This window comes from Pseudopipra pipra, chromosome 1 (assembly GCF_036250125.1).
Source record: "Pseudopipra pipra isolate bDixPip1 chromosome 1, bDixPip1.hap1, whole genome shotgun sequence".
NCBI classification, from domain to species: Eukaryota; Metazoa; Chordata; class Aves; order Passeriformes; family Pipridae; genus Pseudopipra; species Pseudopipra pipra.
Window position 1 is genome coordinate 40,200,714 of NC_087549.1, and position 27,301 is coordinate 40,228,014.

Below are 27,301 nucleotides of genomic sequence, written 5' to 3' on the forward strand. Positions count from 1 at the left end.
ACCAAAACCCATTTTTGAACTGCAGCCCATCTTATATGTTACTACACAGAAAATACATGTTTTACTGATGAAAAACTGTTTAATGTGACTGTTCATGAATGAAAATAGAGTTAATTGGTGCATCTCATCATTTTTCTGATGGGAAAGATTTAGTCTTATTCTTTTCTTAGCACATGTTTTTCTGGTGTCTAAATACACATCTCATTATGATAAGTATGGTACTGTGTGACAAATGCATAACAAAATTTACAGTTGTAAGGGCACCATTGCTGTTTTGAGTTGGAGTGGGAAGAACCTAAGCTCAAGATTGATATTTCTACAGTGACCTCTAGCAAACTCCTTCAAGCTTTGTAATCAGTTTGCTGATTTGTTTTCCAAAGTTTGCTCAGTGGAATAACAGTTGACCCTCTGGATGAAAGGGCTCTGACAAGTATAATCAAGCAGAAGACAGCTTTCATTCATGGATACTGAAGGAAGGCATGTTCACATGTTCTAGTAATGTAAAGTGGTATCACTTGTGTAACACTTCTTTAGTATTCAGAACTCTTCTCGGTTTATGCCAGTAAAGCCTAATTTGGAAAACTGAAGTTCAGCACTTAGTACCTAACTCTTCTTGTAAGAAATGTTGTGTTGTTCTCTTCACCCAGAGTTCTCAGTATGTACAATGTGTTGCTGGATGTCTGCAGCTGATGCTCAGGGTCAATGAATATCGCTTTGCATGGGTAGAAGCAGATGGAGTAAATTGGTGAGCATCTATTTCAATTTATATGGATGTACTTGCACCTACAATAGCACGTTCCCCAGTGACCTTTTTTGCAATAGAACTCTTGTAATAGACAGCTGTTCTGTTTTGGGTACAAAGAGGTTTGTTTTCAAACATTAACACAGTCAAATAGACAAATGAAACTTGCAATGCTGATGCTTTAATGCTACTTTCCTCTTCAAGAAGAACTGCTTAAATATGTATCTGAAGGGAAAGGTACCTATTTGTCTTCAGCTGAAGGTGCACTGTTTATTATGTAATAGAACAAGGACTAATGAAATGAGTTTCTGCTAATCATCCTTGTCTTTGAGTTTGGAAGTGTTCAATCTGAAAACATTAGTGAAAGGAGAAATTTTCTAGAGCTAAGCTCAATTTTTTGCCACATGTGACTTCAAGTAAGTCTTTCTTTTATTCAGATTCTCTTAATAAATAGCTTTGCGTGAGGCTAGGATGGTAGCACTAAACTTATTTAAAAGATGCTTGTCTATAAACAATTTTTCTGCCATTCATGCCTCTGTTGGGGGTTGTTGCTATGTGATTTGCACTTTAATGAAAAATACCCCTGAAATGGAGAAAAGTCAAAGTTGCCAGTGAAGTAAAATTTCAGATGAAGTTCATATGTGTCAAGATGACACTATTGATGCAGCCTTTTTCACAAAGGAGGCTTTTTAATTAAGTATTACAGTAAGCCTGTGTTTCAACAAATTTGAATTTGTCTTAAACTTGATAGCAGTGATTTTGAACACAGATTATTTTTTAAGTTTAGGTTGAGTTAGCTATTTCATGATGGACCTGGAGATTGCTTATTAAATTTTAAAAACTTCAGCTGAGCACATCTTCTGCATGATTTCTTCTTGGGGATCTTGATATTATTTATTTCTAGCAGTACTTCGTATATAATTGTCTATGAGCCATTTTCTGAGAACTCACTGTTAAATAATGAGTACTTCAGCTCATTTCAGACACTCCTGTGGAGAGGTACAATTAAGGAAACAAGTTCAATTTGTGTAGATTTTGTTCTGTCTGTTTACTCTTTCTTAACTCTGAGGGAGTTGCTGTGTGTTTTTCTGTTTCTCCTAGAATGACAAATAATGCACTAAACATGCCAGGGGAAAAAGTGTCCTGGTGAACCTGAAGATGGATACAGTACCACATCAGTTCACATGGGAAAAGCTGCTTTATGGCTCTCAGGCTAAGGAGAAACTAACTATATCTTTAAAAGACAGCTTTCTGAACAAGCTGCTTGTACAATGATAAGTAGTGATGCAGGATACTGTGAAGTGTGCACTGTATGCTCATCCTCAGCAGCTCTTTCCAATAAGTTCCTGTTAACCATTTGTTTTAATGTTTCAGGGTGGAAATCTACAGTCTATAGAGTCATTATTTAAAAATTAAATGTGTACTATGTCAATTTTTCAGCATCATGGGTGTCTTGAGCAACAAATGCGGTTTCCAGCTCCAGTATCAGATGATTTTCTGCGTGTGGCTGCTGGCATTTAGCCCTCAAATGTGTGAATATCTTAGACGGTATAATATTGTCCCAGTGCTATCGGATATTCTTCAGGAATCTGTCAAAGAGAAAGTAACTAGAATCATTCTTGCAGCATTTCGGGTAAGTACCTGTTGACTGCAATGAGGCTGTGCTTCTCTCCCGAATTCCTAGGTCTGAAATGTTGCTGATAGACAGCTGGGCCACATTAGTAAACTGGATTGAAAGCTTAATTGTCCTTTTTTTTTCTTTTTTTTTTTTTTTTGTGAGCTGAGTTTTGCTACAGGTAATAGACATGCTATTACAAGTAATAGGTGTCTGCTATTCAATGTATTCTTAAAATAAGGTTGACTAAAAAACTAAACTATGTTAACACAGTCACTAGTGATTTCTTTTTTTAATTCAAGATTCTTTTTTCTATTTGTACTAGTGTAAAACAATTTAGTTACTAGTACCTGATAAATTTTGCCTTAGGAAGCTTTAATTAGCAAAATACTACTTTGAACACACACGTGTTTGTCCAACTGAGAAATTATTTTTATCTGCTAGTCCAAAAATCTCCTTTTGGTGGCTGTGTCAAGACAAATGAGAATATCCGTGTAAGAGTGATTAGTTGGTTTACTGTGTCTGCATTACCTGAAATCACTGGTCCTATTTAAGATAATTTGGAATAACTGAGTACCTAGGCTTGATGTTTTCAATGTGAGAGTACTATTTTATGTTCATGGATGCTAATAGTTTTATGTGCATGCTTGTCAAGTGTCTTTGTGAGTAATACAGGAATGCTATAACAACTCGAAATTCTGTTTTAAAACAGGATGATCTTGGAAACTTTGTTTTCCTCGGTGTTGATTGTGTTTGTTCTAATAGTAAGCATTTCAAGCAAATTAGGATGAGGAGAGGGGAATTGTTGTTTGCTGACTGGCTGATTAGAAATAATAAGGTGTGTGAAGGTGCTTACTCTTTTTATCTGAAAACATCTGCCACTGAAAAATTTCTGGATAAGGCAGATTGTAAGAATATGCCATTTTTCTGATTGAAGGAATACAGTGGTGTGAGGTCTCAGTGGGGGCTTTTCTTAATATGTAGACCTCTGTTGTAGTGTTCTTTATGATCTCAAGTGTCAGGATTAAGCAGGGACATATAGCAAGATGGATTGGAAAAAAAATAAAATAAAAAAAGAAGTTGAGGGGGTCAGCAGTTTATATCCAGCTTCTTCCAATTCTGAGGTCATAAAAAGTAGGACAAATAGTAGCTAGCTCTTAGATTTGATGTGTTTTGCAAGAAGAGAAAAAAATGAAGCCAAGTTTGGTTTTTGTTTTTAATAAATAAAGGCTAAGAAAGAATTAAGGTGGTTCTGTGACAGGCTTTGGGGAATGTAATTTAGCTGTTTCCTTTTGCCAATGTTAAAGACTCATGTTGGCATGAAAATGAGTTGTAAACTGGCAGCCAGGAAAATAATAGATGAGAAATTAAACATCAGAGTTCTGAAGCAACATTAAAACTGGTAGAATAGACAAAATAGCCATTTTCCCATGTGAGATGCTACAGTATCAGTTTATGGGGTATGGGGGAAAAAAAAAAGGGTGAATTGCATAAAAGACTAGACTTGATGATTCCCCATATCTTCCTGTGCCTTACTGAAGGTGTGTCATGAGTCTTGACAACTTGTATGTCTTCTCTACTACTTGATTTCTCCTAATTTGACCTATTTCACCTCTTTGTCAATTGCTTCAAGTATATCATCTTAATGTGATAATTCTTTCTATAAAGCAATAGATATTGGGTACTTCTGTCTCTTTCAATTGCTTTCTTTACCTGTAATTTTTTTCCCCCCTCACTATTCATACTTTTATTGTCTTTTATATCTGTTTCCTGCCTGTAACTAATTTCGTACCTTAAGATTTTGTTTTTCATCACTGAGTGGTTTACTGATCCATTCTATTTAGTCACCTGCTCATGTTTGTATTTTGTTATCATATCCTTTCCATTTCACTACGTAAAGCTTGAATATCTCACTATTATATGAGGTGGATAATATTTGGAGTAGCTTTCACATCTGCCTGCAATTCTCTTAACTAGGAGTTCTTTGGAAACTTTGTCTACCTTCTCCTTGAACTTGAATTGTCTTTTAAGATTTGTCCTTTTGCTCTCATTAGCACTTCTAAGTAATTTTGCTTTACTTCCTCTGAATTACCTTTTACTTCTCTTACTGAAGTAGAAACTGGGGTGGGGTTTTTTTTTTGCACATGAAAGCTAATTGTATGTGACCATTAAAAGCAGTAATATAACTTACTTTTAGTTTGCAAGTTTTAAAATTGATTTGCAGTGTTTTGTCTTACTAACTAATAGGATGTCTGATATCTAAGAAACCTTATATGTAATAGTTCTGTGACATGAGAGTGATGCAGTCAAATTCCTTCTGTGTAGTTTCATTGCTTATTGCTGGTACATGTTTTCTTATTTATAGGAACACATGTTTTGTTTGTTAAGGACTTCATCTTTATATGAGATTCATGTTTTCAGCTTTATCAAAAAGTGCAGGTGGCCAGCTCTGATTCAACAACGTAATTGGAAGCTGATTAAATTGAGTAGAAATGTAATGAATAAATGACATTGGAACCTGACTGTTACATACTGTGCTTGGAATTCCAGTCTTACCAACAAGCTTCTGTTTGAATAAAAATGTCTATTTGGAATTCCAGTCTTACCAACAAGCTTCTGTTTGAATAAAAATGTCTATTTGGAATATTCCCAAATTTGAAAGGAGCTGCTTTAATCCAGATGGTAACCCTTCAGTTGGAAACATGACTTCAGGTTGTTTTTTGGGGTTTTTTTTTAAGGCTTTTTTGCTTTGTGCTGTTGCTGCACAGAAAGCTAAAATGATAATTCAAGATAAAATAAGGTATTTATGGCAGAGATTCTGGTATTTGGGATATAAACCTGCTCTTTTTTCTTTGAATAGTCTTTGTAGTCACCCTGATTTGATGTGGAAAATGTTAAAAAAAAGCGAATTAATACTTTCTAATATTGAAGAGAGAGATTATTTCAGGAAGTGGTCAGTTCTGTCACTTACTAAATTAAAAAGTGCCAATAAGAATTTCTTAAAAATACCACTTTGTTTCAAGGTAGTCTTTTTTAAAAAACCCCAAAAATAAATACATCTTTACTTCTCTAGAATTTGTTAGAGAAATCTACTGAGAGAGAAACTCGCCAAGAATATGCCCTTGCCATGATTCAGTGTAAGGTTTTAAAGCAGCTAGAGAATTTGGATCAGCAGAAATATGATGATGAAGACATAAGTGAAGATATCAAATTTCTACTGGACAAGCTGGGCGAGAGCGTGCAGGACCTTAGGTATGCTTTGCGTTGTGAACTTTAAAAAAAAAAAAGGCAATTGTACAGGCTTTGGTAAAACTTTTTTCCTTTGTAAGGCTAAATAATCTACAGAATTATGATATGTAAATACTAGTTGGTAAGGTAGAGCATACAGAGATGCTGGTTGTATATAATAGTTTTCTGTTGTAAGGGAGTAGAGGCTGAATAGAACATAAATCTTCTTATAGATGTATGATCTAGTGCTTACCTAGTTCTTGCTTTTGTGCCTACACAGAAGTTCATATTGTAGTTCATGTCAAAGGTTTAATTGGATGGAAAGCAAAGACTGGGATCCTTGGCTGAGGAAGTTTAAAGCCTAAAAAACTGGCAAAATAGCTAATTAAATTCCAAAATGTCGCATTCTTGTGGCTTGAATTTTTCCCTTTTTTTTTTCTGTAGGAATAGTGTTCTGGGGTGGATAGAGAGACATGTTTGAAAGCAAATTTTTCATCTTGCCTTTCATGCACTTTCTTATTTATAAAATGTTGAGACGGAACAGTTCTCATGCTCTGCAGATCACCAACTTCTAAATGTGTCATAGCAATTTATGCTCCATCTTTGTTAGGGACAGGCTTGGGCATGTGATTCAGACTGTTCATACAAGCTTAGCCAGTATATCATTGACATCTTGTGTTGCAGCTCCTTTGATGAATACAGTTCTGAGCTCAAGTCAGGAAGACTGGAGTGGAGTCCTGTGCACAAGTCTGAGAAGTTTTGGCGGGAGAATGCTGTAAGACTAAATGAGAAGAATTATGAACTACTCAAGTAAGTTTTCAAGTCTTGAATCACATAGTTCTGTAATATTTTTTGTGTTTAACTGAACCTGTATCTAATACAGGTTTTACATTTCAAGATGAAGTAACATCTAGAATGAAAGCAAGTCAGAACATCATACATATTTTAGAATGTATGGTCCTTACTCATGTGTTGGTTGTTTTCTTCAAAAGCAGAATTGTTTATTTGCTTTTACTGGTCAAAGTGTATCAATGATAGAGGGAATATCTCTAGGTTAACTTGCGTGCAGATTTGTGCCATTGACTCTTTTCATGCTTCTGTTTGAAAGACAGCTATGCTAAGTGATGTAAATAAAAGTGTTTTTAATATACCTTAGTGGTTGTGTGGTGATGTTGGTCCGAGTAATGAACTCCCACCTTGAATATTTGGGGGCTGAGAGTTGTGGTACTGTTCCATGGAAAATCTGACTTGCTGCATTACATTCCAGTCTGTCTATTTTGTCTTGGGACTGTGTTTGGAGTACATAGGTTGTTAGACAAAGCGAAGTGAAAGCTCATATTTTCTTTTGGAGTCAAGGACTGATTAGGACTTAGGAAATTATGTACTGAAAAGATGTCTAGGTCTTAAGTAGCTTGTAAGAGCTCTTAGTTGTTTAACTGCAGTGTCATTAACTGATACTATGTGGTGTTCTTTCAGTTTAGAGTTTGCTAATAAGTGCCAGTTTTAACAGAAATCAGGAAGTCGAGTGGAGCATGTGAGATGTTCAAAGGCCTGGCAAGAGCAAGCTGATCCTGATCCTTATATGCATTTCAGTCTGCCCTGACACCTCACTGAAACAAGTCTGATAAGTTCCTCCCTGCAGGCATATTGCTAAATATGTCAAATTATGGAATTGAAAATTTTAGATGGTGACAACTGCAGCATGAGGTTGATGTTGAGGCTTAATATTTCCTGTAGTGATCACAGTGTTTTGCTGTATTTATCTCTCCTAGTTCTAAGACTGTTAGGTAAATTTTATGGTCTTGTGCTGCTATAAAGACAGTGATCTTCAATAGTTTGTTTAACGCTACCCGAAAAAACCCACCAAACCACCACCACAACAACAAAACCCACAAAAAAACCTGCCCACCCTCCCCCACAACATGATGGGGACATGTGTGCACCTCAGTTCTTCTCTTTTGCATCGTAAGGCGTTTGACAGACAATACTTATTTGCTTGAGGCTGCATAATTCTGTTTTCCTTATCTGTGTACTTATTAGTTTTCTAAATCTAAAATATTTACGGTACTGTTAAACTTATTTTTTTCATACCTTCCACCATTATTACCTACTTTGATGCTAGACTTGTATTTTGTTCAGCAATGTTGTATGGATCTTTAGTGTCTTATGATTAGTGTTATGGTTCAGGTTTCTGCTTCTACTTCTTGTCCAAATTAAGAGGTTTTTTCATTTAAGAAGTGCTTCACCTGTCACTTTCTGGCCTCTTGGGAGGCAGTGGCTGTAGTAATTTAATTTTACCAGAATGTTCTTTAACCCACCTATTTCAACTTGATACTAACTTTCTGTGATTAGAACACATTTCTCATCTCACTAAGCATAGAGTAATCTAATTTTCCAGTGATCTGTGTGTTTAACCTTTTCAATTTATTAGTGCCTAACCTTCATAATCTGTATGATTTTTCCCCCTCCTCATTACTTGGCTATTGGACAGTGTTACTGGTAGCTGTTTTCCACTGAAGGTGATTTAATTACTTAATTCAAAAATGCAGAAAATATTAAGAGTTGAGAAGCCATTTTCTACTTCCTACAGTTCTGGATTTCTGTGCATGCTAGGAAAACAACTAATATATGGCACTGGAGTCCTAGACAAATGTATAGCTTTCATCATGTCAGTCTCTGAGTTAGGACAGAACTGCTTTTTAGTTCAATTTATCTTGAACTCAGAACTGCTGGTCTTGAAGCCAATGTATAAAAAAAGGAGAGATTTTGTAAACCTTGGTTATAGGTATTTGTGGATGTGGCTCACTAAACTGACTCTTGTGAATGCTTTTAATAATGCTGTTAATAAGGGCAGGATCTCAGTTGCTTTAAGTGCAACTGCATGTTGAGAAAAAGTTCTATTTTAGCTTTGCTGTTTAGGTGACTTGTAAAGCATTTTTATGGTTATGGGCTTTGTTATTTTAAGTTATCACTGATTTAAAAATAAAACAACAACAAAGAAAACGCAAACCAAGAAATAAAAATCAACCCAAAACCTGCGACTTGATTGTTTCAAATCCTTTCCTAGAATCCTGACAAAACTTCTGGAGGTTTCTGATGATCCACAAGTGCTGGCTGTAGCTGCTCATGATGTGGGAGAATATGTACGACACTATCCCCGGGGAAAACGGTAAGAAAAATTATTCAAGAGACTAACTGGAGTATGTACTTTTCCTGTGGCTTGTTTTGCTTATTTATATTAAAATATTCTCTAAAGGGATTGCAGGTTATACTTGAGTTTATTTCTCTTGGAAGGTGAGAAAGCACAAACTAGATTGGATTAGAAAATGCAAACTGAGTCTTTGACTTAATATATATCAGTGTCTCTTAGCAATGAAGGGAACCAATGTTTAAAGAAGTATCGAATATGTTGTTTAGACTAAGCAGAAGACAGACACCAGAAGAAATTGCAAGAGCTACCAAGAATTTAATCAACATATAATTTTTGCCCTCTGTTATGACTATTGGACTGTAATTATTGGACTTACAGTAGGGGTGGACTATTCCAACAATGATTAAGACTGTTTTGTGACTTAAGACTACTGAGAAGATTTTTTTTTTAATGAACAATTGCTAATGTAATTTCAGTGATGTTAGCACATCTTCTAATTGTCACTCTTCTAATTTAGCATGTTTTAACTACACAAATACACATTTCGGTGAAAATGTTTATTGTAAACCTGAATTCCTATAGAAATACTGTTTTGTTTAGTTTTAAAAACCTATGAGCAAAAATGTTTGCTATATAATGGCCCCTCTCAGGTAGAGACCACTGAAGCAGAAGGGAGCCTTTGGTTTTTGCAGGAATCTGTCTCATCAGTCACACAGAAGGACATGTGACTTAATTCTTGTAGCAAAGAAGTGTTCTGTTTCTGATTTCTGCCTAGCGTTTAATGGGTGTCTTGTTTAACCCCAGCTGGCAACTCAGGCCCGTACAGCTACTTGCTCACTTCCCACAGCAGGATGAGGGAGAGAAAGAGAAGAGTAAAAGTGAGAAAACTTGTGGGTTTGAGATAAAGACAATTTAATAGGTAGAGGAAAACAAAGATTTAATTCACTGCTTCCCATGGGTCAGCATGTGTTCGGCCATCATGAGGAAAGCTAGGATCTATCCAGCATAATGGTTACTTGGAAAGACGAACACCATCGCTTTGAATGCTCCCCCCTTCCTCCTTCTTCCCCCAGCTTTATGTGCTGAGCGTGATGCCATATGGTATGGAATATCCCATTGGTCCATTGGGCTCAGCTGTCCTGGCTGTGTCCCTTTCCAGCTCCTTGTGCACCCCCAGCCGCCTTGCTGGTGGGCTGGGGTGAGGAACAGAAAAGGCCTTGATGCAGTGCAAGAGCTGCTCAGCAATAATGAAACACTTCGTGGTACAAAGAAGAAAATTAACTATCTCAGCTAAAACCAGCACAGTAGGGAAGATGAGAAGGGCCTTCTAGCCTTTCTGAGAATTTCATGAACATTTCTTGTGCAGACTACTTGATAGTAGTAGAATCACAGACAACAGACTAAAACTTCATGCCATATGTATGCTAGAAAGATTTGTTCACTCTAGAAAGACTCACAGCTCTTGTAATCTTGTAAGCAAATTCAACTGAAGATATTTTTAGATTATTGGAAGAAATTAAATGTTTTCTAGGAAGAAATTAAATGTTTTCTAGGCCCACTAAGAAAGGTCAGAGGTTGTTCACTGTGAACCACTTGTACTGAGCAGTGCTGTGTATTTGTTAATTAGCTCTTGTGCCTTCCAATAGAGATTGATGACAACTGGTATTTGGAGGAGAGGCAAGATATCCTCTAATAAGGTGGAAAGTAATAATAATAATTGCACTGCCTGCAAGTGGCAAAGCTGAAGGACTGACTATTACTCGTTGCTCTTGCTTTGAGTGACTCTTTGAAACCATTTTGTTATGCGTTTGCCATAATCTTTAAAACAGCTTGCATGCATCTACCTGAATGTGCCATAACATTTGGGCTAGTATGGCCGTGCAGTTGCTGGACCAAAGCTATGAAGTCAGACGAGTGGACAAACAGGACTTGTATCTCTCTGTCTGTAGCTGGAAAAATGTATTGCTTGTTGGGACCACAGCTGCGCTCAGCTCCCAGGCTGTTAAACCTATTCAGAAGTGCATTGACCTTCAAAGGAGTGGTCATCAGCAAATAAGAAGTGCTAGATACTGTTCTAACCCACATTCACATCTCAAATTCTAATACTTTAGCTGCTTTCTGCTTACAGACTTGGCTTATTTAGCTTTCTGTTCCAATGAACAAACTAAAATACCTCAATCTCTTTCTTTTAAAGAATTTTGTTTGTAATCCATATATTCTTACCAAGTATGACTTCAGCAATTTTGAAACTAACTAAAAGCTTAAAATACCTTATGTATCAGTTCCAGCATAATAGTCCATTTCTTACCATGATGTTTTTTGATATATAGTCATTTACTGTTCCCACGCTTGAATGGTATTTCACACTGCCATTGCATGACTCACTTTGAAAGTGGATACTGTTCCTTGGTTTAGAAGAGTAGAAGAATTCAGATGTCTTATACTTTTGTTTCCTTTAAGTGTTTATTCTTAACTGGATCGTCCTTTAGCCTTTGAAGGTTGCAGAGAAGAATTGGAACCTAAAACTTCTTGACTTTACCTGTTGCACACAGTGGAGACCTTGAGTTACAGTTCTGGCTAACCTTTCCCTTTGTCTGACAGAAGAAACTATTTGTTAAACTAAACACTTGTGTTTTTGCTTGGTTGTTCTCTAGTGCTGTCATCTTAAATAATCTTAAATTGCCTTTAAAATTACACATTGTGGACCAAGTTGTCAAGACAATAGCACTGTGGGCTTCTAATGAGGCTCACCAAGATGCATTTTCTGACAATGTAACAGCAGAAATAAAATATGGCACTGGTGTTTCCTGTCACTGAAAATAAATGCAGGCCTCCAGCACAGCTTCTATGTGACCCAAGGGTTATTGCTATGTACTGTCAGCACTTTCAATCTCTTGAATGCCATGAACATGGGCTGTGTGTTTTACGTGTACAAGAGATGGACAACTAGAACCATTCCCTTCCTTAGCTCACAATTCAGAAACAACTTGCTTTCCCTTTTTCACCTTGATCTGCTTTTAGATGTGTAGTGTGGATTTTATATTTTTTTTCTGCTATAGCAGTCTAACTTGTTCTCATTTGTCTTTACCTTCCATTTCCTCTTTCTCCGTTTAAATGGGTCATGTTAAAATCTGGATCTTCAGCATCCAGACACTTTTTTTGAAATGCCACTGTTTTGGCTTAGTGCCCTGGTATTACAGGGAACATTCCCTGCAGAAGATGGTGCACGTACGGTAACTGTTCCTCTGGGCTCTGTTTACTGCTGTAAAGTAAGCAGGAGTTGAGGGGAGGGGAAACAGAATTAAATGTAGTGTTTTGGGAACATTTGGAACTTGAAGGAACAGGATTCACATGAACGTTCCTCACAGTTTAGACCTTTGGGTCAAAAACTGATGTCTGGGAAGAGACTTGTACCAGTAAGCGGCATTATGCAAGAATGATAATGCTGTTCTTCAACTCTTCATATTGTCAGCCATAATTTCAGTGATGTATTGTCATCTGAAAGAGCCTATTAGCATTTGTGATTATAGGCTTTTAACTTTTCATTTTGGTTCTTGCATTCTCCTAGCATAAGGAAGCTTTTGAGTTTAATGCCTTTTTTAAATCCTTTCAGTTCCTGAAAATCCAGTGGTTTAATTCAGTCCTATAATAAAGAAAAATGCTTGTTTATGTTTCATAGTCTTGTCTTTGTGTGAGGTGGTTTTATATTTAACTCAGTAAAAATGTGAGGCAGCCTGAGGCAGGCATAAAGGTTTTTTGAATGTTACATTACTAATAACTCCTTGAATTCTTGGCAAGGATTCTCCAGCTTAAAACAATTGCACTTTTCTGAATGCATTCCTGCTTTATGAAACATACTTAAATGTTTTAATATTGTTAGGAAATAATATTCCCTGTGATCTTAGGGATAGATTTGACTGAGTTATAAAACAGAATTGGATAGTCTCTTTTTCATCTCCATGCTGTGTCTTCATACCCGTTCTGCAGTTTACAAAAATACATTGTGTTGTGCAGCAGCAGTACATTAATTTGGCGATGCAAAGAGCTGTGCTGAACTCAGGTAGCTCATGCAAGCTTAAAATGGCAGGATAGCATCAGGTTAAGACTAATGCAAGTGATAGCCTCTTCACAGGATAGTATGTTTAAATACTAAGTGATGCATGAGAGAACTCATGTAGAAAACCATATGAAAGTCAGTGAGTAATCAGCTTAAATATTCCTAGCAAATACTCTCTGAACTTTATTATTTTTATTATGACAGACCGAAGTGCTGCACGTAGAGTCATCTGGATGGTGATACTTTTTTAGGTTTTAAGTGTGTTGCCTTCTATTTTTTGTTTTTATGAAGAAATGATATGTTCATGAATGCGACACAAGCTTTCATGGGTATTTCACGTATAGCGATGAAAAAGCTATCGCTGACTATGGTGGTAAGGTTCGTAGTGAAAGATGAAGCTGAAACATAATTTTTCTGGAAATGGTACCTTAGCAGCCGGTTCTGCCTCTTGTGCAGGAGTAGCTGTGGCTCTAATACAGTTTGAATATCAAAAAGTACTATATGTACCAGGTGGGTGATTTAATAGGTATTGATGTGATTACAAGGATTTTTCTGTGCTGGACTAGATTGGGGTTTTATTCTTACAAAAAATGGAGTGACCTGGTTATCATCCATTTGTGGAGGAGAGGGCAGCACTACCTCCTACCTAATAATTGATAATGCTGTACCCCACTGACCCTTTCAAGCTGATATTGAGCTGGATAAAACCCCTCTGAAAAGGATTCTTTCCTTGATTGTTTATTTCAAAGTTAATAGAAGTAGATAGTGGGAAGCAAACAGGAGTCCAGTACGAACACTTTCTGTTGTTGTGAATTCTTAAAAAAAAATTTAAAAAACCCAGTAGGTAGTAGGACATAATCTGCATTTGTAACAGATGTTACAAATACATAATCTGCATTTGTAACATGTGAAATAAGATGTGTATGTTAGGAAATAAATATTTTTAATAAAATAAATATTACATGTAACTTAAACTTAACCTCTTAATGCCTTGAGTGTGAAGTGGTTGGATAGGATAGCTACCCAGAATTCAAAGTTATGTCAAAATAACTGCTCGCCTCTTCTCTTTCAGAGTGATTGAACAACTTGGTGGTAAGCAGCTGGTAATGAACCACATGCATCACGAAGACCAGCAAGTTCGTTATAATGCACTACTGGCTGTGCAGAAACTCATGGTTCACAATTGGTAAGTGAAGATTATTTAACTTGCAACTAACAGTGAGAAATCTTGGATGTGGAGAGAGGATTCAAGACAGTAGATTTCTTTAAGGGGTAAATAGCATTTTTATGTGGAAAGACAGCAATTTTTAAACAATAGAGCAATATGATCTTGATTGTAAGAACTTAGCTTTTCTGTGTAATTTGGAAGCAGTTGAATTGAGTAGCTTCACCTTACATGGTTGAATGTCACGTGACTAATTCACTTGAACAACGTATTTTAACTGAGGTTGGATATTAGGAAAAGTTTCTTCAGCCAGAGGGTGATTAGGCACTGGGAACAGGCTTCCCAGGGAAGTGGTCACAGCATCAAGCCTGACAGAGTTCAAGAGCTTCTTGACAATGCTCTCAGGTACATGGTATAATTCTTAGACCGGTCCTGTGCACGGCCAGGAGCTGGACTCGATGATCCTTGTGGTTCCTTTCCAACTCAGGATATTCTATAATGATTTTATTTGGACTCCTTAATATTCAATACAAGCTGTAATTTAGGCTTGTACTTGTTCAAGTACTTAATTGGCAGTTGCTTTTCCAAGTGCGTACCTGACCATTCCTTTGCCTTGTTCTTTGCTCTAGTCCTTTCTCCCATTCTACACTGTTATTTTTATGTTGCCATTTTAAGGGTTGCAGATACAACTTTTTTGAACTTCTGGAGTAAGTAGCAGACATTTATAGGCTGGTTGGTTTGATGAAGTTGAAAATCTCATGTTGGTACCTCTTTCATCAATCACTGAGAATAGTGTTTGAAGTTTTTCTTTCGTTGTTTGTTAACTAGTTCTCCAACAACCCCGAAGTCTTGGCATGTTTTGCCACACAACTTGCTGGTGGGTGATGCTGCCTTTCCAACAGAGCACAGGATCTTTATAGGGAAGCACCGAAGGGGTGAAGTTATGAAAAACTTCATGTAACAACTTCGTATAACTTGCCAAACTAATTAGGTATTCTAAGCATAAAGCATGGAGAGTTAAAAATACTAATTAGGAGTTCTTAATCTGATTATGAATTATGATTACACCAGAGCTCTTATTTTCAATTTGGCATTGCCTGAAAGGAAGATGAAATGCAACAGTACATCTGGGTACATTGGAACATAGATATTGGGATACAAACAACTAATTTAATTTTGAACTTTAACAACCTTTTATTTCTGGAAAGCTTAGTGCTTGGAAGTATCTGTAACTTCTTTCAGTTTTGTCACTTCTGAGACAATGTGATCTTTTAAAAAGACTGAGCAGTGATGATGCTAGTGTGTGCAAGTGGTAGGGGAACAAGGTCTGTTGAGTGCCTTCTGACAGTTTAAGTCACCTACTTGTCCTGACAGGCTGGCAAGGCTGACAAAGAGCTCCTGTCATCTCTCCCTGCAGCGTATCTTAGGTAAAACCAAGCTAGTTTTCTGCCTCTCCTTCTGAAGAATATGGGGTTTAGTTCTCACGTGTGTTATATTCATTTTGTCCTACTCTCTCCCTCTCACGTATTGTGGGAACCTTCTATAACAGGGAAACATGTTTAAATATCCTACTATGAAAAATCCAGAGTTAATATTCTCCATGTGTAAGAAGTACGTTGGTAAATAATATGGAATTTCTGAGTGTGTGGAGATGGAGACTAAATGCATGGTCATGTGCAACCTAATTTTTGGTCATTATTGTATATTACACTCCACTCTGCTTCTCAGTTTGATACATTTCTCACTATGCTATTCTCATATATTTGAAACATCCTGAGTATTATGAACCAGTTGTAACTAAATAGAGATTACGGCATGGGAGGTTAAGTTACTGAATTTGCTTTCTGCAGTAGGGGCAGGTGTGTTCTGATGTCTTGAAAATGTGGTAATAAATATATGAAACACCGGTCTTTCTCCAACGCAAACCTCACTGGTAGTAAAACTTTTCCTGAATGCCTAACCTGGCTCTTTTGCACTTTCAACTTGAGAATACTACTTGTAAAAACATCATATCTAATCTTCTAGATTTGTCTTGGTTTTTTAATGGCATGAGCATTTCTGTGCCTGCTTTTCACAGTTTTTGAACCTTTAGACTTGAGACTGAGAGGGAGATGGCAAAAACATCTAGTTTCAGATCTTCAGAGGCGTCAGTAAAAGGATCTGTGTAACTTAGTGCCATTTTCAGATCCATATGGTCATCTCTGTAGGGAGTATTTTCCTGTTCAATTCTTATTGGAACAAGCCTCTGAGACACATTATCCTTGGCTCATATTTGCCAGAGTAGTGCTCCCCCTGCCATGGACAGCAGATAATTTCAGCTAAGGAAATGACACACTGTTTGAATGTGGGAAGCTGGATCTATCTTTTGATGAGTGTCAGGAGGTCTTCTGTTTCATTGCTGTCCCTTCTCCCCAGAGTCCCCTGAATGCAGCACAGTGCAGTTTAAGTGCCTACTTATTTAGCTTTACTTCATGAGATGGATTATTCAGCAACTTCAAGGTTTTGCTTTCCTTGTGCTTCAGAGCTGGAGAAACAATAAACATTTTTCCTCTTGCTTCCAGATATTCTGGAAGTCCAGTTATTTCACTCAAAGCAATTGTCGTGTGTCCTTCAGTTTAATTGGCATGGAACAACTCTATATTACTGTCTGTGACACATGCATGACAGAAGTAGTCAGGCATTTCCTAGTCTGGAGGCTGACTGAGATAAGGATGCGAAAATACAGGTTTGCTCTGCCAGGATGAGGCTTGGTGCAAGTGCTGTGCCCTGAAGAAGCAGAGTAAGGAAGACTTCTGGTACCTGAATTGAGGGAGTGTCATGGGGCAGCTGAAGTATCATTCTGCTTAAGATGCAGCTGTATCATTAGACTGCTAATAACTCAACTTAGAGACAGTTAACTCCTAAGTAATTTGAGTAGTTCATTACAGGCTGCTCAACTATCTTTCCCTTAGGGGTTTTTAAGTCAGGGATAAATGGGGAGAAATCAGACTGTCAGGCATTCTGTTAAATGGTGAAGCTGTGTTGGCAAAAGCAGTAACTGCTGTCAGCTTTTCAGATGAGATAAGTTCAGGTGAAATATTCCAGTTACATTTGCACATTAAATCATCGTGCACTTGATGCAGCAGGGAGCAAAATTATCTTTTTGGCATCTCTTAATGCCTATACATGGTAATTAATCCTGAGTTCCACTCTGATTGAACTGTGTTAGTCATGGCACCCTGTGCTGATGGTAAAAACCTGTTATTGGCAAGTGGGAGAGTTTGGCCTGGCAACGATAGCACAAAGTTTTTTGTGTGTCCTGTTCAATCTTTGCTTTAACTATATAAGAGAAACATCATCTCCTTATTCCCTGTCTTTGCTGGTGTTCAGAGGCAATACTAATTTGTTGTTTTTAGTATTAGGAACTTGTTTTGGGAACCTAGTCCTGCTTGGAGCAATGTTCTTAATGATGCAAAGTTTAAAGGAATCAAATCATTAAGTTCTAACAGCACTTACATGTATCACTTTAAAGAAACACAGTATGTTAATCGCTACAGATGAAGCAGGTGCCTTTCATGTGCTTCATGGCACAACATTTTACTGAATTTCAGGGATGGGTTGTTGTGACTCAAAGGACCTTCAAATTCCTTCTATGAACAACAGAGAGAAGCAGGTTTTTAGAGCAGTGCAGAGCAGCTTCAGTACCTGAAGTTAAGCAGTGGGAACAATCTTTTGTCTTTTAGATTTGTAAACCTACCGTCTCTTGGCTTCATTTTAAAGGGGTTAATTCCAACCTTCTATTATTTCACTAAAATAAGATCTAGGTGAAATCTAGATATCGTGCTTTAATGCATATTTTATTTGTGACCTTACTGGTCACCTAAAACATAGTGCATTAGTTTCCACAACTTGCTTATCTTCTAGGTGGGTTAGGCCCAGGAAAGTTTGCTCATATCTCTTGTAGTTAGAGCAGCATATTACTTTTTTCTTGCTCTGTTAGCAGCAGTGCTGCTGGGAGTTGGGGACCAGAGGTTGTAAATAGAAGAGAATGGTTGCAATATCCAGTCTAGCTGACATGCAGAGATAGATCACATGTGATCTTGTTCATATAAATGTAAAGTAAAATGCAGTGGCTTAACCTCTGTAATTCAAATGTTCTTCACTATTCATACAAGTGCTACTGAAACCATAGTGGATCTGATTGCAAACTTGTTTATTTTTCCTCTGGCTGGTTCAGGGTAATGGAAGAGCTGGTGCATTGGCAATTGCTCCCGCTGAGTAAACTAGTGGACTGTGCTGCCCCATCTTTCTGCTTATGCTGTAGTAGTGAGCTGCTGTCAGGGAGGGATCCAGCTCTTACCTCTGGGCTCAGATGTGATACCTCATCTCCCAGGTTCCTGAGCTGTAAACTTCCTTTCAACAGGCAGACTTTTAGAATAAGTGCTCTCCGATGCATTGATACCTACATGGAGAGTGTGAGTATGTTGGCGGACGCTAAACAGTGGGTTAGGATGTATCACTTGAGCATGATCAAGTATGGCTTGGGAAGTGGAATTAATAACTGGCATACTGATTGAAGCAACAAATTTGGATGAGCTTTGAAGATGCAACAGTTTCATATGTGATTTTTCAAGTGCACATCCCAGACAAAATTACTTGCTTTCCATCTTTTAAAATTGAGAGTTCTGCAGAGAGACGTTAAAAAATTTGAAACTGCCTAGGATTTGCAGTATTCTATATTTAGAAATTTATTCTATAGATAGCTTCCATACCATGATTGCATTTGGTAGTGAGAAGTGCAAGGTGTAGTGAGAGTTAACTGGCAGCCATAAGGCTTGTGCCCCCTGCCCCTTGGTTTTTCCCCCATCCCAACACTGAGGTCTGGAATGCTTAATAGGGTACTAGGCTTAAATCTGGGAAACGATGCCTAAAAGATAGTGCACTCCACTGTATTTATTTGTCCTGTTTCTTAGCTTCATCATCAATACAATTCCCTTTTAGTAGTTAAAAGACGTTAACTAACTGAAAAGTTTGAGAAGTGTTCCTGATAAAAGGTAGTATTTTTTTAAAAGAACAGTTTCTTGCTGAAATGAGAGAAGTTAGGCAAAAATCCAGTTAGTTATAGGCACACTTAGTATCTAGTGGAGTGCTCCATCTTTTTATTTGAGCATAAATATGTATTGTTTATGTATATGTATATATAAAGCTTAATTCCATACAGGTAGGAGGTGTGGTTTTTATTGTGCATATCCTCTCTGGTATTCACACTGTGATCATGTTTTCAGTCATAAGATCTCTACACATTGCAAAAACACAGTTTTAGTATTTCTAGAGCATGTGATAATGTGGAGCAAATATTTTGCGAATATCAAACATTCTCAGTTTGCATTTTCTTTTTTCAAAGAGATTGCTCATTTTCATGTCTTACACTGAAAAACGTGTCACCAAAGAAGTAACTTTTTGATAGTTTACTTCTGATTAGTATTACTTTAAAGATTTGATTTCCTGAGAGGAAAAATCAGTTAAACATTATTTATGTCAGTCATTCTGACATATGCTGGGCAAACATTAAAGCTCATATGTGTTGAAAGCAACAAAATTCTTTGTGGCAACTAAATCTTCTGATTAAATATAAAATTACTTTCAAACCATGTTTCATGGTTTAGTCATGTGGTCTTTTTTAATTCACAGAAGGGCTCTGTGTGTGAGCTCACAGTGTATCTTATAAGTGAAAAATTACTTATACTTTGTCTCTCGAATAGAAAGGCATATCTCAAATTGAATTTGTAGTCTATTTTCAAAATCTGATCAAATACTTAAATAATAGCCTTGTTATAAGACCTCATTGTTTTGCTGTTTCTTCATATATGAAGATGTGAAGTTGTGAACTGGAAGTCCGTAATAACTTCTTCAAAAAAGGGACAAAACCTCTCTGAAGGGAAACTGCTTAGTGAAAATCAGGTTCTTGCAGTGTCTCGGTTTGAATGCATTAATTTTGCATTTCATGTCATAAGGAGGGCTTTAAACCATCCTATGAGTAAAGGTTTTAGTAATCAGGAGATTATCTGTAGATTTTCTATCAATGTTATTGCATTCAGCTGAAGACAGGCTCCATTTGGAAAAAAACCCACCTTTCATATAACATTTATAATCCTTCTCCACAACCATTCAGACTGTTTAGTTTTAATGTGCACATCAGAATGTTGAGTGTCTCTCTCTAGTGAATAATTAAAGTGAAACAATGTCCTAAGTGCTGTTCATCTTAACAGTTGGCTTTTGTTCTACTTGTTTTTATGAAGTGGAATCTGTAAAACTACGTGTTGAGAACTGCAGAGAATTTTGCAGTATCTCCTCTCTCTTAGGATCCCCAGCCATATATGTAGGTCAAGGAGACACATGGTAAAAATCACCATGGTTCTACTGAAATAACACTTTGATGTGGTGGAGTCCCAAACTGTTTGGTCAAAGTAGCTTTGATTCTGTTGCATATACATTTGTTTCTTTGGTTTTGGTGTTGGTTTGTGATGGCTTACCTTCAGCACTACTTATGGTCTGCGTTGGTATAATAGACAAATATTTTATAATCTTTAACACTTTAAAAATTGAAGTATTTCATATTGCATTAGTCCACTGAGTCAAAGAAGAAAATTGTGTTCAGCAAACAAGTGACAGAAGAGGGCTGCAGTTTTCCTGTGATAGCACTCCAGCTTTGTCAGTCTTCCCAACCCAGCTCTCTAGGAAAATGTCTCTTTGTTTTTTTAGTTTACTGCTTTTGTAGCTGTACAATTTCTGTTTACTTCTATGAAGCACATGATAATGAGGAGCATAAAATGATACATAAAAATATCCAGTGATATAACTTGGGATCCAGCAGTATGATATGTTAATATTCCATTTCAGGAACCAAATATTAACTTCAGGTTTGATTCGAGCCCTGGCTTCTTTATTTTCTTTCCTAGCTTCCAAGACCATGGCTCTGTGGCAAGGCAAATGCACCTGTGGTGGCCCCTCTCCAGCTCCACCTGCCTTTCTCCCAGGCATCACTAGCATTAGTGTGACACTGCAGGTGTTAAGCCTTGAATCAGGTTCAAGGGGGCTACTTAATAGAAAGCAGTTCAGTTGAGAGTTAAATGAACAGAGAGCAGTCTCACCAGAATGCCTTAAATGCCCCGTGAGAAAGGCAGGAGTACACAGCTGGAATGGGTTGAAGGGCAGCTGTTCCAGCTTTGTCTCCCATTGGATTAGGTAGAGATTTGACAGATGGTTGCAACCTTGTGTTGCCACTGTGTGTAGGCTGCTCAGAGGTTCCAGGGAGTGCTAGTCTGTGGAGTTGTTTCTGCAGCAGTGTTACACTTCCAAGAGCAATGCTTTCACGGGACAGTTTAGCCTGCTTAGAATTGGGAATATATCAGTTGTGTAATTCAAATACCTATTTATAAAGCCACAATAAATTACTAAAACTGGTCCATCCCTCTCTACAGGTCTAATAACCTCTCTCCATGTTATTAGACCGCTAGCAGAAATGCAACATAAAGATGGCAAAACTGTTCAATCTGTTCAAACTATTCTATCTGCTGCCTGTCCTGTGAACTTGTTTAACTGTTCATCATATATTTATGATTTTTCTGTAAACACTGTATGTTGGCAATGTTTTTTGAATGTGTTGTGTAAAGTGGTAGACTTTCTTCTGTAGCTTTATTACACTTCTGTACCCTTTCATAAGGAAAAGGATTTTTTTAGAACTAGCTTTCACTCTCAAAAGCATGGGACTCTAGGTTTATACTTAGATAGAGAAAAATAAAATCCATACTTTTATTTTGTCCTTTGTTGAAGGAAGGCATCCTGTCTGTTGAGAACCTCAGTCTACTAAACCAAGCTAGAAATTGCAGATGTTCAAGACTATCAAATGTTTTTTGGATAACTTGGTTCTTTAATAAACAGGAAGCAAAGTTTAAATAAATATTATAAAAAAGAAAATATGAAAACCTTACCCTTTGTTTCTTCTATACTTCATCTACTTTTCTTCCCTTCCCTATAATTTTCGGTGTTCTTTCATGGACAGGTAAATCTGACTGCACTGCAATTTGGAATATAACACTAAAAGCAGTACTCCTTAAACTTCAAGGCTTGTTCCTTTTAGCACACAGCCTCTAGAAATCTGTTGTATGTATCTTAAAACTTTCCCTTCTATCATTGATTGTTGTTGACAACAGTCCATTGGTATATAGTATGTATTAGTATAAAATTTTCAGGTAGTGTCTTGTGCCACTTTGCAATTATCTCCTTGTTCCATACTCACTGAATTTGTTGCCTTACACGTTGGATCAGTTCCATGTACCTTTTCCTAAATCACCTTTAAACAGCTGTGCAATTACCACAACACTTAAGTATATCTCAGCTTCAGGGTGGCAGTGTCTCTGATATGAAACAAAACCAATTAAATTAAGCAGAATGAAGCAACAAATTGGAATAAGAATTTGAGATACGACAAATTCATGTATTTACCTCCAAGCTTCCTTTTCTTCTTGGAAGAAGTGCTTCAGAAATAACAGAAAATGTGTGTTTAAAGGGAGGCCTGAAAAAGGGGAAATTGCTTGTGTGGAAGGAATCTCAGTTATTCTAATAAGAATGGAAAGATTAATTTACAAATGGAAATTACTTATGCCTCACCATCAGACTTCTGAATGAGCAGGGAGGTGAAAAAGTGTGGTGTTTCAAGTTTCGTTGATCTGAGCTTTAATTGAGAAATGTAAACTTCTCAAAAGTGATGTACTCCAGTTGCATGTTTGAAACTTTTCTGCAGTGCAGACGTAATATTTTGTGTTCCTGTAAATTTTTACTGAATCACCTGTTTCATGTTTGAATATTATTATCTGTAAATGCAAACTCATTTGGTTTGGCTTCATCTGCTTTATGATAAAGGATGGTTTTATGTTGAAGGAAATCAGAAGGTGGCTAAAACTGACATTTTTATAAAGGCCTTTCTGTTCTAGTGTGAGGAAAATGGTTTAAAATAGGTTGAAGCGGTCCAATTTATAAAAAAAACCCCTAAGTCTAATTCCTCATTACTTTCCATTGTAGCATGCATCACAAATCTCCTAGATGCTACTCGGAATATTTTTTGAAATGATTTTTTTATCTTGGACACAAGATCTATCCTTTCAGCATACGTGCTCCTACAGTGCAAAGTATTGAATGCTTGCATTCTTAAACTTAACTTTAATTTTGTGAGATAAACAGTAATTTTTCAAATCCCAGTTTTTCTCTCAAGATTTAACTAAGGAACAGTGCAGGATAAATAAAAAGTATTAGACTCTTGATTTGTAATAGCCTGGGGGTGGTAACTCTTGTTGGAGCAGGTCAAGAGGAGGGCCACAGAGATGATTTAGAGGGATGGAACACCTCTCCTGTGAGGAAAAGCTCAGAGTTGAGGTTCTTCAGCCTGGACAAGAGAAGGTTCTGGGAAGACGTTAGAACACCCTTTCAATACTGAAAGGAGGCTACAGGAAAGCTGAGGGACTTTTCAAAAGGCCATTTAGTGATAGGTCAAGAGGTGATGGCTTTAAAGTAAAAGAGGGTTGCTTTAGATTAGGTATCAGGAAGAAATTCTTTACTGTGAGGGTGCTAAAACACTGGAACAGGCTGTCCAGAGAAGTTATGGATGCCCCATCCCTGGCAGCGTTCAAGGCCAGGTTGGCTGGGGCTTTGAGCAACCTGGTCTAGAGGAAGGTGTCCCTGCCTGTGTCAGGGGGTTTGGAACTAGTTGATCCTGAAGGTCCCTTCCAACCCAAACCATTCTGTGATTCTATGTTCAACTAACAGAGACTGTGAAAGAACTTGTCCTGGGTTAACCAGTGACACTCGGATGGAAGTGGTAACCAAACAGAAAATTAACTGGTACTTGTAACAGCTGGTGATGCAAGGTTTTTACATTTCAGGGGCCCTTGGTGATGGCTAAAGAGGTGATGGGGTAGGAACACTGGGGTTTTCACCTGGGCTTATAGCATGACAATGTAGAGGAGTAACTGCAGGTACTATTCTGTATGGGAAAACGGGATGAGAGCTTTTCCTTGCCTATGGACTTAAACTTCACACCTACAAAAGGTTTTGTAGGGGAGATACTGTTCTACTTACTGTATGTTGTTAGAAGTTGAATTTGTCTCTGGGGGCACTAAGTATATACAAAATGTGCTGCTACTCTGACTTCTTGGAGATTTTTGCTCAGTATACTGGACTATGGTGGGAGCCTTCTTCACGCATCTGAAACAGTGTGAGCTATGCAACAGTTGTAGTGTTATGGATTGTTAGCTTGATTGATTTTCCTGCTTCAAAGTAATGCTGTAGAAATTTCACATTCAATGTGGTTCATCTGTGCTTTAAGAATAAGTAATGTTGTGGGCTTGTAATACGGTGAGCAGAGCCATGTATGAAGCAAGTGTCAAGGCTTTCAAAGCTTGATGTCAGAGAAGAAACACTAGAGTCAGTACATGCATGTAGGCATGAAACAAATGGAAAAAAAACCAACTTCCAAGGAGCAGGACAATGTTTGATGAGTTTGGAAGACCTTCCATAGTTGCTGGCTGTGTTTTTGGATGACTTTCAAATTTTGTTTGTTTTGGTGGTACACTTTTGAGTCCTGTAAAACCACAAAAAAGAGCAGCTCATTTCATTCTTTGCCCTCAGGAGTCTCTACTTTGAGGGTGATAACCTGCCTGTTATGATCAAGAGTCATATCTATTGAGTGCAGCCCAAGCATTCTACAGCAACACCTGATGGAGCTGTGAAGGAAGGTGCTAAATCGTAGCATATGGTTCAGCATACGAAGTCTGTGTTATTTTCTTTGCCAGTAATGTTTGAAGGTAACATTGTATCTTACAGGAATTTTGGTTTTCTGGATGCTTAATGCTAAAACTGAGAAAAGGGGTGTTGGGTGATGCAGTTGAGGTGCTAAACTTCATTGTGTGATAGGAGTTGTAACGCACAGCTGTTCCACAGGACACTAAGCTGAAAACTGTTTTTTGAAATGTGCAAAAAGAACTGATATTTTTAATTTATTTTTTTTTAATAAAGCAAAAGCACATACTCAAGTTAGGGGATTTTTTTTTTTTTTAAGACTTCATTCTGAACATCATTCCTCTGAGCTGCTTCTATTGTTTAACCTGTGTAGGTTGAAGTATCTGTGTAGTGAGAAAAAACATGGTACTAAGTGTATGATCAGCAATGGAAAAAGAACGCCTACATTTCATGAGACCTGAAACCTCTCTTTCAGCTGATACAGTGGTACAAATATTGTGTTTTCTGTAACAGGCAGCAACCCAAGTATTATTATTAAAGACCTCTTTCAGTTTTTTGTGGTTCTGTGAAGTGTTGATCTGCTTTCACAGGAGAGATTGAAGGATTGAAACATCCAGAAGAATTGTGCAGTTATTTTTCCATAGAATTTAGATATTGTTGCTCAAGGCACATACTAATAATTTGGGGAGTGTTTTTTCCTGGGTTGAGAGCAGAGATAGAAAATAAGTGACTTAGTGCACTTCAAAATGCAGGTGAAGAAATCACTTTAAAGAAGTGTTGTTATACTGTGGGACTAGATTGATTCTGTCTTTTTTTTTCCAACTTGAATGTGCAGTTATTCAGTCAGTGTCTGTTTTGTTAGCCTATGGGTTATATTGCCAGTATGTCATTGGTGTTACTTGTGCTCATGCAGCTGGGTTATGGGAAGAAATACTTTTAAATGTTTTGCCACAGCCTCTGAAATGCATATTGCAACAAGCAAAATCTGTGAGCTTCATGTGAGTGTCCTGTATCAGTTTTCAGGGTGTCTAAGTGTTACCATTGGGCTTTGACCTTTTCTAGAAGGCTTTGTTGATGTTTGATTTGTACTTTATTTTCATAGGGATAGTTGATGGATACCTAAAGCTTTGGTACTCTGTTGCTTCAGTTGACTGTTGACAGTAGACATTATTTGAAGGAATAATTCTGAATTTAAAGCTTGTTCTTCTTTATCTACTTCATACTTCCCACCACTATCCCACTACCCAATCTCCAGGACATTTCTCAATCTAATTTTTTGCTGTATTTCAGGGAATACCTTGGAAAACAGTTGCAGTCAGAACAACCTCAAACGGCCACCGCACGGAGCTAAACATTTCCATCAGTTCATGCAGTTCATGCTTACAACTACAGTATGTTTGTCTTAAAATTAATATAAAGAAAATACTGAAATCACATGTTCCCTCTCTGCTACTGGTACAGAAACATTCCAACTTTCCTCTAGTGTTGTTGGCTTAGTAAAAATTTGTTCAACTAGTTCTGATGCTTATGCCTATTAGCTTCTTGTTCTATTCTGAATGTATATGAAGAAATGTGGCTAATATATTGCATTTGTTTTATGTATTTATTCTCATAATAAAGAATATTAATAAAGGATGTCCCTTCCATAATGGATGTTATAATTAGTCCAGAAAATTTGTTCTCTTCTTTTTGTGGGTTGTCAGTGTTGTCACTTTCCAAGGAAAGCAAATAGTCCTTATATGTCTCCAGACAAAATTTGACTTGGTGTTCCATAGAAAGTGCAGTAGCCTGAGAAATGTTGATTATGGGTTCTAAAATATAAACCAACTCTTAAAACAGTTTTAAAATTGTATATAAGAGCAAATGTATAGGTGGGGCTTTTTTTAGTCTGGGGTACTTCTCTTGTTAGAGACTACATTAAAAAATCTGGAAATGAGAAGAGGAAAAGAAAATGAACACTCTTCCATCTGTGAAAACTGGTGCACTCAAGACTGTTAGTCCAGCAGTATAACACCACTGTTGAGGCTGTAGATCAGAGATCAAGTTTGTTTTTTTTTTTAATAACAAATTTGGCTATCAGTATTTTATGTGTTTTATAATTTGACAGTATAAAATGTGTAAGCATCAATAAATCTAAGATGATCTTGGATTGGCATGCAAAAATAATTTTGTTGCATAGATAGAAGCTGGCTCCAGGCACTTGCAGCATTACATAGTTAATATTCTTGCAATTCACTTTTAGAATTTAAAGAAAAAAGGAGCAAACATAATCTTTTTGGTAGTCTTGCGTGGTGCAAGTCTCTGGGGAAGCTTAAAGTACTTTGTCATCAAGTGAAAAGGCAAATTTGGAGAACATTTTTTTTCATCATACGTAATTAAAATTTGACCACTGTTGCAGTGGAGAGAGAGGACAGTTAGGGGATTATGGTTTGATGATTTCTTGGCCTGCTTAATTAAAATTGGATTGTGTAGCTTAATGACTATTGTTTACTTCTCCATATGGGAGGCAAAGGCTTTGATATTGCAGTCAGTATCATGAGGATAGATGCTGAAGCCTGAAAAGAATTAAC

General features: G+C 37.2%; 1 protein-coding gene across 1 annotated transcript in view; it reads left to right on the top strand.

Annotated features, from left to right (window-relative positions):
* The window catches only part of ATP6V1H (ATPase H+ transporting V1 subunit H), a 49,000-nt gene extending 22,595 nt beyond the window's left edge, over window positions 1-26,405 (top strand). The window contains exons 8-14 of the mRNA XM_064653203.1: window positions 648-745; window positions 2,183-2,375; window positions 5,431-5,609; window positions 6,270-6,395; window positions 8,653-8,754; window positions 13,866-13,979; window positions 26,022-26,405. Of these exons, the coding sequence (XP_064509273.1) occupies window positions 648-745; window positions 2,183-2,375; window positions 5,431-5,609; window positions 6,270-6,395; window positions 8,653-8,754; window positions 13,866-13,979; window positions 26,022-26,082 (873 nt within the window). The 3' untranslated portion in view covers window positions 26,083-26,405. The remainder of the gene's footprint in view (window positions 1-647; window positions 746-2,182; window positions 2,376-5,430; window positions 5,610-6,269; window positions 6,396-8,652; window positions 8,755-13,865; window positions 13,980-26,021) is intronic.
* Window positions 26,406-27,301: the final 896 nt, after the last annotated feature.